At 28.5% G+C, this 15,215-nt stretch overlaps 2 protein-coding genes across 2 annotated transcripts; both read right to left on the bottom strand.

Moving 5' to 3' along the window:
- Positions 1-1,244: 1,244 nt before the first annotated feature.
- LOC9327487 lies at positions 1,245-1,967 on the bottom strand. Its single transcript, XM_021012745.1, has one exon. The coding sequence runs from the start codon at positions 1,772-1,774 to the stop codon at positions 1,541-1,543; it is 234 nt and encodes a 77-aa protein (XP_020868404.1). The 5' UTR covers positions 1,775-1,967; the 3' UTR covers positions 1,245-1,540.
- A 10,968-nt stretch (positions 1,968-12,935) lies between these two features.
- Positions 12,936-13,449, bottom strand: LOC9330168. Its single transcript, XM_021012744.1, has one exon. The coding sequence runs from the start codon at positions 13,423-13,425 to the stop codon at positions 13,180-13,182; it is 246 nt and encodes an 81-aa protein (XP_020868403.1). The 5' UTR covers positions 13,426-13,449; the 3' UTR covers positions 12,936-13,179.
- Positions 13,450-15,215: the final 1,766 nt, after the last annotated feature.

Raw genomic sequence — 15,215 nt, 5'->3', positions numbered from 1 at the left:
ATGTAAACTCTAAAGTATAGTTTGATACACAGTAGATAAATGATTCCCTTATCAAACCAATAGTTTGGCTATAAATATCTCGCTTATGTTGTTGTTTTGTGTCTTGTATCGAAAAGCTGTTTGTTATTAAGGCTTGTACATGAACTTCCAAAAGTTTGTAGATGGATTTGACCTTTAAAGGGGCCATGTTAGGTTGCAGAAGTGAGGCCAGCTCTCTGATCAGATGTTTGAACATGTTAGGGATGTTAATGAAGATGATGGAGAAGACAAGGCACGTTATAGGAATCATGTTGTCCCACTTTCAATTTATTAAAGTTTCACATCTTATTATCATTCATCACATTACCTCACACACTGCCTTATACGGCTGTACTTTTTTTTTTGGGGATCAATCATTGGGATTTTCCTAAGTTTAAGGGCTGTCATCAAAATTTTATTTAATTATTTTTTCGAATTTTTGTAATCATATATATGTATATTTTATGAATACCAATCTCATATGAAGATTATTGATATGTTGTTTATGATTTTTCTCCCACATGTTCTACTATTCAAGATCTGTTATTATGTAATGGCAAAATAACCAAACATGTAGACTCAATTAGACATGATAGTATTGAATCAAAACATCTGTTTAACTTGGTTTGATTTCCTCTAACCGATAGCAATGAAACCAACCCAACACTCAAATTTCATAAAATTTTACATTAAAAAATAACATATATTATAGAGATAAATTTTCACATACAAATCGAAAAGTCACCTCTCTTTTTTTTAATTGTCGGCAATCACCTTTTTAATCTAGTTTTGGCTCATTCATGCATTTCCCCAAAAGAAAAAAAAACGAACGTAAAAACAGAATTGGTCCACTTGAGTTAAAAACTGTAAAACAGAATTGGTCCACTTGAGTTAAAAACTTTAAATTAATTGTCTTTGGGGTTGCTTATAAAATTCCAAAAGATTTGGCAATCAATGAGCTCAAGTCTAGCGTCTGAAAGGCTATTGGATAAGAGAGTGTGGATAACATTATCCCCCATGAGACTTAAAAATCCGTTACTGAGATAATAGAAAGTTTTATAAGCTGCATCTTTTAACGAATTATTACATTGTTATACACCACTAATTATATTTATTTCTTATTAAACCATTATGGTTACAATTTCAACGTGATTAGTTAAGTATTTATTCTATGGTTTCGTAAACCGCTTAAATAAACAAAACTATACAAATGAAACCGCAATTAAAGGCCAACAACATGTAAAGACTTCATTCATTTGTTCCAAAATGAAAAATCTCACCGTGAAATTAGATAGATCATCACAGGGATTACTAACATCCGAATCCAAACTAGACATCGGATAAAAATTCACTAAAGTTCTAAATTTAAAAAAGCCACGACCACATAAAGATAAGGGGAAATATGAGAGACATGGCGGGCTTATACAACCTATACACATAAAAAAAGAGAGAAAATGAAAAGAGACATTTCGGATTCCTTTGTTCACGTAATTACGTGAAAGAGGACACTTTCTCATTCTAATCAAGAAGAGAGATTGTTTGAAGAGTTTGACTTGTCAAGAATTGACCACATGACGAGGACATCTTCATAACCACAAGCCATGACATCACCTTGAAGCTCCTGCACCGTTCGTCTCTCATGTTCTTCTCTCGCCTTTGCGTTTGCGTGGCGGTTGTGCGGTGATTGCTGCGGGTTGTTAAAGAACGTTGCCGCTTTCTTGAATGGTGTTGCAATTGTTTTCTTCCATGAAGCCATTTTTATGCTTTTTTTTTTTGTTTTGTTTAGAACTTAAGAATTCTTCTTGAAAATGCTTCTCTTTTGGAGTTGGATTGAAGAGGCTTCTATGTATTTATACACCACATGTGAACACAAAAACGATCTTTCTAATTTCTTAATATTTTCTTAAGGAATTGTAATTATAAAATGAAATTTAAAAGTAAATAATATTGGAGAAAGGGAGAGAGAGAGTGGTCAAGAGAGGCAAGATCCGCGATAAGAGCATTCTCATGAACCCATCAATTCGTTTTCTTATCCTCCCACGTGATCTCTTTTGTTCACACACTTACAACAGTTTTACCATTTCTCTCTCCTTTTTACATTTTCAAAATAGTTCAACCGGTTATAATAAATGTAGAGATAAATTTACGACTTTACGTAGTAGGTAGTAGTAAATTTATGTGGAGACTAGTAGTTTTAAATTCAATGGTCATTGATGTATTGGCCAGAGTTGAATTTATTGAACTATTTACACCCTTTACTTTAGTCATTGTATATCTTACATGGTGGCTATAATATATATTCCATGAATTAGTTTATGCTTTGTTTCATGATCTTTGGTTATTGAAAAATGTTATCATGTTAATGTCATAAGTTAGAAAAATGTACTATAGTGTTAATAAGAGTGTTCTAATGGCTACAACATGATATAATCGGCTTGAGTTTTCCGTTCTTGTCCATTCCAACGAGTTTCGAGGGTCTCTCGTGTTCGTCGGTATCCTCGGTTACGAAGATTTCAGTCGGTAGATTATATTTGACTCTTGTTATGATACATATTTTTCCAATAGCTTCCCATTCTAAACCTAAAGAATCTACAAGAAAAAAAAAACTCACCTAAGAAAGTAGAGAACCAAAGCTCTAAACTATATCAAGTCAAATTTGGTTCTTTTAGTACTAATGGCTAGCTCAATAAAACTAAAATAGACAGATCTTTGACTAACTTCTTATGGTTTTATATAGAAACAGTTCTACACATTCCAAACTAATTTCTAGAAACTAAACAAAAAACGATTTCTGACCATAAACTTGAAGATATTTTTGAAATCTCCATGGTAGATATTTTTGAAGCACATTGGTAGTTATGATATGAATAAGCACATGACACATGACAATGATACGAAAAAGTCAAGAATTTGCCTTTCCGGTTCTAATTACTGACGACAAACACCAAACACTTACATCTACCTTTCTACTGGGGTCTCACTTTCTATTTTTGTTTTTTTTACCCAAATCACCTTTTTCTTCATCGATCTTTGTGCTATTTCTAGATATTTTTTCTCATATGCTCAATCTTTCACACAAATGCCGACACATGTACCTACGTACAAATATAGTCAAATGTGTAATGAAGATTTCATATGATTATCAAAACCACATATGATATCTACCGTTAGGAAGGACTTAGGAATTAGGAGATTGCCAATGTGTGAAGTTTACGGATATCTAAGTTGCTTAATTTATTATAGTTCTTGTTCCACTATTCATAGTATACGCCTATACGGGTTGAGATTCAACATGTCCTATACGCATCCATTTTTGAAGATCTATAACTCATTCCGAATACATCACTTCCATTTTTTGAACCACATTTCTAAACTCACCAAAACATCAACATGATTGCTTTCGGCCGAAAACACAATCACTTCTACTTCCTTCCAATTGTCGACTCTTCATTTTATTTTATTTCGATTTGAATGTTATAAAACATTTGAGCGGACAAATTCTAATTTATCTTCCGGAGAACCAATATGGCCATATTGTCTTAAGAATCTACACATACCCGAAAACCGAGCTAAACCGAATCTCATTTCAACAAGAAATTAAGTTAAATTTGTTCCCAACGGGCAACGGTCATGCTACCTATCCAAACTCGCTAAAAATCGGTACTCTCACTCTCCTACTTCACAAAGGTAACCGTCTAGTAAATTTTCAAGAGTATGGTCCTAATAATTAAGAACAAAAGAATGTATAAAATACTTAGTAAAACTGTTAACAACCAAAAAGCTATAAATAAAATTCTAAACATAGTAAGACGATGGAAATTGACAAATTGTTAGTTGATAAAAATGTTGTAGCCAGAGAAAGGTAAACGTGAATTATTTTACACAACCAATGGATTAGAAGTTTGAGGTGAGCAGAGTAATGCGCAGAGAATCCCATGTGATCTCCACATGTCTTTCTCTTTTTCCTTCTCTCCTTATTTACTCCTTTTCTCTCTTTTTTCCTCCAATAAAATGATTTTCTATGATTTCAAATTTTTATTTAAACTTTTATTTTGTCAATCAATGATTTTCCATGATTATATCTTGACATATGTAAGTCAAGATAACATATTCTAGTTTTCATTCGTAGCATGTGGAACGGTATAATTAATTTACGAAGCGCGCGCATAAGAAAAGTTATTCACTAGTTTGACAAAATAATTTTCTTTCATGTAATGATTTAGTTATTGTATTTAAACATTATTTTTATATGATTCGTCATACCACTAGTTCACCAATCAAGACATCTTTTACAGTGCTAAATTTATATTAAAAAAAAAAAAATTGAATGTATTTAACGATATTAAGAGTCTAAATGGTAATATCAAAAAACCATTCAGCTGGATTCTGCCCGATTCAGCAATTCCGCAGTCACCATTTGCATAAAACTAAATTCAGCTGAATTCAGCCAGATTCAACAGTTTTTTTTAATACCAACAGATATGTAGATACAGTCATTTCTGGTAAAAATTTGGATAATAACGTGTACACACATCGAATTGATATATTTTGGATTATCAAAAATTACACATCAAATTTATATTTTAAAATAGATCAGATTATACAAATGCGATATATGAATAATTCAAATACATAAAACCACTAATAAAATAGGCAAGAAGCGAATTCATGTTCTGATAACTATAGATGATTTTGGATAATTTTATTAATTTTTAGATAATTTAAAATAATTTTAAAAATTTCATAAAAACAACTCACACCTATGCTAAAATATTATTTAAAATAGATTTTTTTTAATAATTTTCTTAATTTTCCAGGTCATATTATTGATTAAACTACTAGATAACAATTAAAAAAAACACAATTATATAATCTTATTATATTATCATGTTAATTTTTTAAATTAATCTTCCAATAATGCTTTGACAAAGCTTCTTTCATTAATTATTTACATATTTTTAAGGGAAATTGTTAAAAATACCATTTTTGTTGTGCCCCTTTTCAAAAATGTTCCTTTTAGATGTCCATTTTCAAAAATGCCCCTTTTTAAATCTGAATTAAATGTCCCTTTTCAAAATGCCTATAAGGTACTTATGGATTGTAACTACTACTTGAAGACTCGATCCAATCAGGGCTTATGGATTGTAATCACTACTTGGAGACTCGATCCAAGTATTTATAAGGATTTATAAGGTGTTTTAAAAGGTTTTACAAGTTATTTTAAAGGATTTTTAAGGTTTTTCAAAGGTTTTACCAGATATTTTAAAGGTTTTTAAAGGTATTTAAAATGCATTTATAAGGTATTTATAAAGTATTTATAAGATTTTAGATACATAGACCTGTAGTTTGTGTATGTTTTAATAATATTACATACATATTTGGGTAAATCTTATATTTTTAAGAGCATTTTTTATAAGGTTTAAAAAAGGGGTATTTTTGAAAAATGACATTGAAAAGTGGCATTTTTGCAAAAGCCCCTATTTTTAATAGTTCAAAAATTATTTATATTTGTAATAAGTTTAGATAATTTAGTATTTATTTATTAGTATAACAATTAATTAGACCATTTGATGATTTTATTTATTTTATTTAGATATCTTCTTTGGTACTCTATTAATATTCATAATTATTTGATGATATTTTTTCAGTTAAAATCTTAATTATTTTGACAGATGGTACCAAAAATCACAAAATAATTCAGCTAGATTCAGCAGTTACCATTTAGAAATGTAAAAATTCAGCCAGATTCAGCTGAAAATCACTAAAAATTCAGCCAAATTCAGCAATTCAGCTGAATTCAGCCAGATTCCTCGGTTACCATTTAGACCCTAAATGTTTCAACTGAGTAGAGAATAATTTTGAACATAATATGTAGTCTATTCTTTTTTTTTTTTTTTGATAAATACTATTGGGATATTAGGTGTATTATCATATTGAAGATGTGATTTGAAGAAAAATGTTATATTGGTATTTTTCTTTTTACAATTACATATACAAAAAGGATTTAATTACATGTAAAATACATAACTAGACATGTTTTGTAGTAAAACCTTTTGATTTTGGAATCGTCTTTTGACTTTTGCAGCTTAGTTCTGCGTGATTTAAAAATTGACTTTTGGTTATTCCTGTTATTTTAATCGTATTCACACAACAGAATGTATATATGTTACACTCTATCTGTTTCAAATTAACTATCGATATAAAAACTAAATTTTTTGGTGTTTAGAGAAGTTACTTCGTTTCTCTAAGCTAGTTTTATCTTGAATTTCTTCAAGATTGTGATGTAATGAATACTTAACATATCTAATATATTTTATCCAGATGAAAAAAATAATTAAATTTTGTATTAAACTAATTATCATTTATATTTTTAATGCAAAATTTTGATAAATTTTCTAATTTTATCGATATTTTTTTAACTTATTAACTAGATTTTAACCCGCAGTACACCGCGGGATGATATTTTTAAAGTTAATATAAGAATATTTTGTAAATTGTATCTCTTTATAAAATATTTATTTATATTATAGTTTACAATTGTTATTAAGTAACGGTATACCACGAGTCTACGAGACAATTGTTAATAAACTGAGGGTTTAACCCGTATTAAAGCGGCATGTTAATGATATTTATAAATATTGATTCAAATTTGTCCGCATATAAACTCATTCCAAAATATAACTCGTTCCGTAATTTCTTAACCCGTCCCGTGATTTATTTTTATTTTAAAATTTAATGATTATTTATTATATATAAAAGCGTACAAATCATATCATTCTCTAAGACATTTATATTTTAATAAACTGAAGATTTAATCTGTATTAAAGCGGCATGTTAACGATATTTTTAAAATTTTATAAATATTAATTCAAACTCGTCCACCATATAACTTAGTTCCGAAATATAACCCGTCCTGTAACTTCTTAACCCGTCCCGTGATTTGTTTTCTAAAAGTAGTAATTTTTAAAATTTAACGATTATTTATGGAGCTTTTGCAAAAATGCCACTTTTTCAATGCCACTTTTAAAAAATACCTCTTTTTAAAAACCTTATAAAAAATGCTCTTAAAAATATAAGACTTACCCAAATATGTATGTAATATTATTAAAACATACACAAACTACATTTCTATGTATCTAAAATCTTATAAATACTTTATAAATACCTTATAAATGCATTTTAAATACCTTTAAAATATCTTGTAAAACCTTTGAAAAACCTTAAAAATCATTTAAAATAACTTGTAAAACCTTTAAAAACACCTTATAAAACCTTATAAATACTTGGATCGAGTCTTTAAGTAGTAGTTACAATCTATAAGTACCTTACAAACCTAATAAAACTTTATAAAAATTTCAGATTTGAAAAGGGGCATTTTTGAAAATGAACATTTAAAAAGAGCATTTTTGAAAAGAGGCACACCAAAAGGGGTATTTTTAACAATTTCTCATTATTTATTATATATAAAAGTTTGCAAATTTTATAATTTTTTAAGATATTTATATTTTACAGTTTACAATTGTCATTAAGTAACATTATACCACAGGACAATTTTTGGTTTTATACAATCTTTACTAAATGTGACTGATTTAATATGTCTAATATTGGTGGTATTAAAAAAAGTTAAGGATTTAATCCGTATTGAAGCGGCGGATTAATGATATTTTAATCTTTTTATTATTGTTGATTCAAAAACCCGTTCCGCCAAACCCGTCCCGCCAAAAAACTCATTTATTTTATTAGTGTTGATCTTATTTATGATATGATTCTGAATCATTGTCTAAATATTTTAATCGATGTAGAACGTTGAACACACATTTTCGTCAATTGGATAATCTATGTCCGTTTTAAAATTTAGAATCACAGTATATGCAGAAAAAAATTTGATTTTTTTTTTTACTTATGTATTATATGATTATTCAAAACAGTTAAAAACAAATCAAACAAAGATGATAGGAGAATCATAAATCTAAATCTTAATCAAATCTTCTAAATATTTAAATTATTTACCACGGGACAATTTTTGGTTTTATACAATCTTTACTAAATGTGACTGATTTAATATGTCTAATATTGGTGGTATTAAAAAAAAATTAAGGATTTAATCCGTATTGAAGCGGCGAATTAATGATATTTTAATCTTTTTATTATTGTTGATTCAAAAACCCGTTCCGCCAAACCCGTCCCGCCAAAAAACTCATTTATTTTATTAGTGTTGATCTTATTTATGATATGATTCTGAATCATTGTCTAAATATTTTAATCGATGTAGAACGTTGAACACACATTTTCGTCAATTGGATAATCTATGTCCGTTTTAAAATTTAGAATCACAGTATATGCAGAAAAAAAATTGATTTTTTTTTTTACTTATGTATTATATGATGATTCAAAACAGTTAAAAACAAATCAAACAAAGATGATAGGAGAATCATAAATCTAAATCTTAATCAAATCTTCTAAATATCTAAATTATTAAATATAGAATATCCAGTGTATAAGTTGAGTTTTATTTAACCCGATCCAAGTATTTTTTTGTGAAGGAATTTAAAAAACGGGTCGGATATCCTATTAACCCAGAAATATTTTTACCCACCCGTAACCAAAGTATTGCAAAAATACTAGTATAGATTGATAATATCAAATAAAATAATATATTAATTAGGGATAAATCAAAAAAATTAAATGACCTCGTTTTCTTCTCACTAGTGTAACGTGATGATTGTTTTAAGAGATTTTAATATATGAAAAAAAAACGATATCTAATTTGAAATGGAGAAAATAATATTTTTATAAAACTACACCAAAACAAATTAACAAGATTCCTGTTTGTATGTGTGAGGCACGTTTATGAGAAACGTACGTACGTTTATGTAAAATTTAAGTAGAAGGGATCCAAAGAGTGCTAATTAACATTAGCGTAATTTAATATGAGTTCAAATTTTCAATATTAAAAACTTAAAAGTATAACAAGACGAAAAGCATATTGTGCATGATCAAAGGAATCGTGACAGTGCATGCATTTTCTTCTCTTTATAACATAAACTCATGCCTGTTATTAATTAGTTGGTTTGTGACCATAATAACGTTACTATTAGTAGATAGATTTTTATCTATATTAGGAGTTAAATTGGATGCAACAAAAATTAAATCGTATTATACACATGCATTAGCGTTTATTCAGCTGTAACCAAAAAGTATTATCAACCATCCGGATCATAATACAGTACCGTTATAGATCCCCAATTTCTCTTTTGTTTAATTTAATGAGCCAAAAATTTTAAAGGATCAAAACTCCTAATCTCAATTAGTTAATAACTCAACATAACCCTTTATCAAAAACTTTATATTATTCCACATGACAGAGCCAACGGACTAATTTTGAGTCAAAGAATTTATTATTTCAGTTGGTTTTCACTATATTATAGAGTTGTATATTCTCTTATATATATATATGTTGAATATGATTAGGTTCGTAGTTTTTTGATCACACATTTGGAGGTACCCTCGACCTCGAGACACGGTGAATTTAATTATTTGCTTGCAACTTACAAGTAGTTAATGCTTTATGTTTATATATTTTGTTATTGGTTATCTCTTGCAGAAGTCATATATAAATAAGTTAAATAAATTCATCAAAACATATTGCCTGCAATGTAAGGAATTTGAATCCTTATGATTAGGATGGTTACTATTAATTCATTGTGTCTAACCAATGTGACATTAATAACAATCACGTTTTCGTTCAGTTTTTTACTATTTAGTTTCTTTTCATCAACATAAATGTACAGATTTGAACCGGGTGCTAATAAATTAATAACACAGCAAATCAACACGATTACTAAAATAAACTACTATTCCCTCTATTTCATACTAAGATGTTTTAAACAATTTTGTTTCGCTATATAAAATGTTTAAGAAAAATAAAATTTATATGCAAAAATTAAATATTAATTATGTTTTTGATGTTTTTGATGTTTTTGATATTTTTCGATAATTTTTAAATATTAAAAACACATTTTATGTTTTTATTGTTGAACAAAAAAAAAGAAGTTTTTGATGTAAAATACAAAAAAAAATTAGTTTATTAAATTCTGTTCTTCTAACAAAACCATCTAATATTATAAAACATATGAAATATGATTTAAATCTTGGTCGTAATTTTACTCGTTACCAAACATAAGATATTGTTGATATGGTGAGATATTGTTACTTTTTTAATAGAGTATTATGACTATCTATGCTCACACAACCAAATAATTAAGTATGTATGCATGCTTTTTTTTAATTAAGTGAATAAGAGAGAGATTGATGTTTTGACAGTTTTACCCTTTTCTTCTACATCTAATTATTTGTCTTTCTCTTTCATGTTTTATGGATCTTCAACATTATTTCCAGATATTTTTCGTTGTTATTTCCAATCACCATCTCTCTTCCAAACCCTCCTCTTTCTTTGTTGTCACCTCTATTTCTTCACAAACTAAATCTAACTCTTCATTTGGCTCATCAACTTTATCGTTTTTATATGCAACACACAATCATCACTAAATAAATTACAAAAATAGAAAGCTTGAAAAGAGATACAAAGATAAGAAAAGGATAGAGAGTACTTACACAAGTTTAGAATTGATTAAACTTTTAATTTGAAGAATTTGGGGATGAAAATTATGGAAAGGACGAAGAGAAAGAGGTGGGAAAAGAAGAATTTTGGGATGGAGTTGTAGGTGACAATGGAAGAAGAAGAAACAAATTTTGGGAGACATGATGACGGAGGAGGATACTTGAGAAGAGAAGAAGATTTTTTTTTTTTAACGTCCACGATAACACATAAGTTAACTCTGATAAACAAATTATCATGATAAATAAATATGTTAATGTATAAGTTAGCGGTAATAAATAAATTATTAAAATAAATAAACATGTTATTATATAAGTTAGTTGATAACAATCATATGATAAATATTTTAGTACGATAAATATAAGTTAACCATATAACTTTTAAAGTTACCGTGATACAATATGAATTATATTAATAATTAAATAAATAATTATTAAAATTACTATCTTTTTATTGCCTCTCCTGATGAATAATGTTTTCGATGTTGGTTGAACAATGTTTTTACTTTTTAGTTATCACGATACAATTTGACTTACATTGTTAATAAAATAGATAACCACAAAAATCATTGTTTTCTTATTCGTTTCGATGATGAACAGTGTTTCCGATGACAATAATAATGTTATTTTTACTGTTAGAACTACACTGTTTATCCTGTTATTATTTTTGTTAGCGCTTACAAATAACTGAGGGTAGTTTTGGTATTAATTGGGTCAAAGGAAAGAGAACTAATAAAAAAATATACATGTATAGATTTTTAATTTTTCAGTCCTCTATGCATATCAATTAATATAGCCCTTTTTAATATTAGTATATTTTAAAATTTTATAATATATTTTTTTTTGTCAAAGAAATTTTTATAATATAAATGTATAATATACTAGTAATCAAGTGGGGATGTGCCTTTAGTCAAATGGTTAAGTTCATTTGACTCTGTCTTCCCTACCAGAGTTCGACTCCAGTAAGTCGCGTTACCCCGCGTAGTAGGGATTGGCTATGGATCGGGCCTTGTCGATCCAAAGATGTAAAAAAAATATATATACTAGTAATCAAGTAGTTTAAAAAAAAAAGATGAAACAAACAAGACTGGTATTTGTTTGTTTGTTGGTTTGTTGAGTCTTCTAGGACGAAGTGAAGGTTTTGGTCGGTCCAAAAGTTAGGTGTATGACTGACTAATCCCTCGGCTATCGTCCCACCTCTGTTATTTTATCATTATTTAATCAGATTAACTATAGATAGTTATTAAAATTTAAAAAAAATTCCGAGCATATGTTATGAAATACTAATTTTTTTTTATCAATTTCTTACATGATGAAAGATCGAGTTTTTTTTTTTTCCGTCTGAATAATAACATTAAACTTTCGAAGGATACAATAATCGGCGGAAAGAATTAATATCTCCGATAAAATAAATCGGCGGAAAATAGTGATATCTCCGAAGACAAGAGCCCAAAAGAATTAAGTTATTCAAAAAAAAAGAAAGATCGAGTTAAGAATAAATTTTTATATTAAAAAAGCTATTTTGCAAAATGACTTCCAAATTATTGGGCTTTATGCCACATCATATATAGATAATGGGTTAGTTTTTTAACGGCCCATGGGTCTTAATAATTACGTGGGTCAATATTTTAGCCATACAATTGTTTCCCCCAAAATTCGCCACTAATGTCCGGAAAAATCACTTGAAATTTGTAAAATAGCTTAAATAATAAGGCAATGCAACGTCACCTACAAATTAGTTTAAGCTAATCATTTACTACAACTTCCCATTTTAAATTTTGATCATTTTAACCGTGCTAGAGATGTTTCGGTCCAGTCTTAAAAAAAAAATCAGAGTAACCCGGATAAGTAATGACGTTTTATTTGGATCTCTAACACTACTTAGTGCATAAAACATTCGCGGATCCGTAACTCAAAAGTTAACCGGATTAATTTTGTAAATTCAATATAATCCAAATACCATAATTAAGGCTTAAAAACACCCCACATAATATTTAACTTATAAATTATCAGTGTGAAATTTTCATATATATCGAACTTCATTTAACTTAATTTCTATCATGTTACGGGTTGTTACACCTGAGAAAGGTAAACTCTATCAAACCTTCCATAAGTTCCATTTTCGAATAATAGAGAGGATTCTCACGAGCGCGCGCGGGTAAAGAAAAATCGTCATTAATTAATCTCATGTTGTTAAAGGATAATCTAATCCAGCTAAACGTCAAAGTGTATTCAAAAAATACCACATATTTGTTCGAGAAATTCCTTATGACCATTTATTATATTGTGCAACTTAGTTATACTCCAAACTAAAGTTCATTTCTCCCCAAGACCATGAAGATTCCGAATCTGTATCGTTACAATGAGATAAATATAAAATACACACGAGTATGCATGGTTTCTTTTAGTTGTATATATACTAAACAAGATGGATACACAAGACTTAAAAGAAAAGGGTGTTGACAAAACACTAAAACCTAAGAAAAAGAGTACTAATCATTAAGACATATATATTACATTTACATCTTAAGGAGCAATAATCTTCTATTCAGGATCTTGTATTGGAGTTTCGTGAAACTTAGCAATAAAAGCCGTGGCTCTCCTATCAATACAAGGCTCAGCAATCCAAGAACATCCATCATCGTCCGTGGTCATGATTCTTGGTCTAACATTGATGACTCTCTCTTCGTTCCAATTGTCTTTTTCATTCGAACAACGCGAAAACAACGATTTGATTACAGAAAAAGATGATGACGATTTCCTCCTCCTCTTGTCACCTCCCATTTTCATGTATACTTTGTAGAGAGAGAGAGAGAGAGAGAGAGAGAGAGAGAGAGAGAGAGAGAGAGAGAGAGAGAGAGATGATATTGTGATTTGAACATACTCTTAGATATAGATTTATATAGTAGTATGTTTAAGATATCCTAATAATTAATTAATACAAGAGAATAAATGTCATTACACTAGTGTATTGGTTGATGAATCAGAAAATTGGGTTTATAGAAACCAATAGAGATGTAAAATAATAGTGCGATGTCTAGAGAAAATGTATGGGAATGTTTAGAGTTAGAGAGGTCAGGAAAAGTCTTCTTTTTTATCGGGAGGAAACCATCACCTTTAGAGCATCCACAGTGGTAGAGATTATATGAGTCTTTCAAATATATTGTTATAATACTTTTAATAATATTTAAGTATTATTTAAAATTAAAAATTAAAAATAAAAAGATAAAACCAATGTGATTTTGACATGTAGGAAAGAAGTCTCTAAAGAAGTTCTCAATGGTTCTCAAATGAGAATCGATTCTCTTCTCTTTCTCCTTCTTTTTATTATTTTTTCTTTTAGTATTGGTGAGAGATTTGATAAAAACCTCCCACTGTGGATGCTCTTATACACTTATAGTAGGGATACATGTAAACTCGATTCTATATGTATGCATATATGAATAAAAATGGATTAGCTCCTTGATAAAACACTAAGTTCTTATACATTATACTAGAAATTGACCCGCGGTACACCGCGGGGCTATATTTTATTTTTAAAAGTCGAAATTTAAATCTTTTGAAGTTTATCTACAGACAGGGGCGGACCCAGCCAAAATATTTATACGGTGCAAAATATGTTGTAAAGAAGAATTGAACCATCCACCTCATATTTAAGGGATGAGGTCTTTACCACTAGACCACTTTAGATCAATAAATGCTATATATAATCAAAACATTTTATATTTTAACCGGTGCAACTGCACCCCTCTTCCCCAACGTGGGTCCGCCCCTGTCTACAGATATAACCTATATTTTTTTAAAAAATTGTACATATATATCTATATATTATTCAGTGTGAGTGTACGATTAGTATGTTTTAGGTTTCAATTTTTAAAATATAGAAATGAAAACATACAGTTCATTAAGTAACGATGTATGGCGGATTTAAATTTAATTTCTTTTGTTGTTTGCATTTTATTATAATATTTTTAAATAATATAAATAATTTTATATATGTCAATAATGATATTTTTGAGTAAATAAATATTATAACAATGCAGTATGGATGTAATTGTAGCAAGGATAGTTATGGCTAATAAATATATTTTGTAGAGATCTTTTGGCAATGATTGTTTAGGTTAATATCTTTGATTTAATTTTGAAAATCTAAATAATAAATGCCAATGGGATGACAACGTAAATAGTAGTAAACTCAAGGGCTATGTTTCTTTTTAAAAATTAATTTTTTTTTTAAAAAGATTATCTATTGATATAACCTATTGTTTATTAAAAAAAAAATCAACCCGCATGAAACAATATTCTTGAAGAATTTCTATTGTTGATGATATTGTAATGGTCTCATGTGTGCGTCATTTTTTCTACACAAATTTTTGAATTAAGAAATAATTATTTGTTACTGATAAATCGATATTAATTATAATAGGTTTCCAAATATTGAGGGATTTCAAAAAGATTATTTTCTATTTTAAGTTCGTATACTCATATTCAATAATCTGAATTAAATGCGATAATTAAGGGATCTCGTCATAATTAATGCGACTCTGAAAAATCTTGGAATATCTTTCCATTACTCGATT

Source organism: Arabidopsis lyrata (assembly GCF_000004255.2).
Source record: "Arabidopsis lyrata subsp. lyrata unplaced genomic scaffold ARALYscaffold_1, whole genome shotgun sequence".
In the NCBI taxonomy this organism is placed as follows: domain Eukaryota; kingdom Viridiplantae; phylum Streptophyta; class Magnoliopsida; order Brassicales; family Brassicaceae; genus Arabidopsis; species Arabidopsis lyrata.
This window is presented reverse-complemented; position numbering and strand designations above follow the sequence as displayed.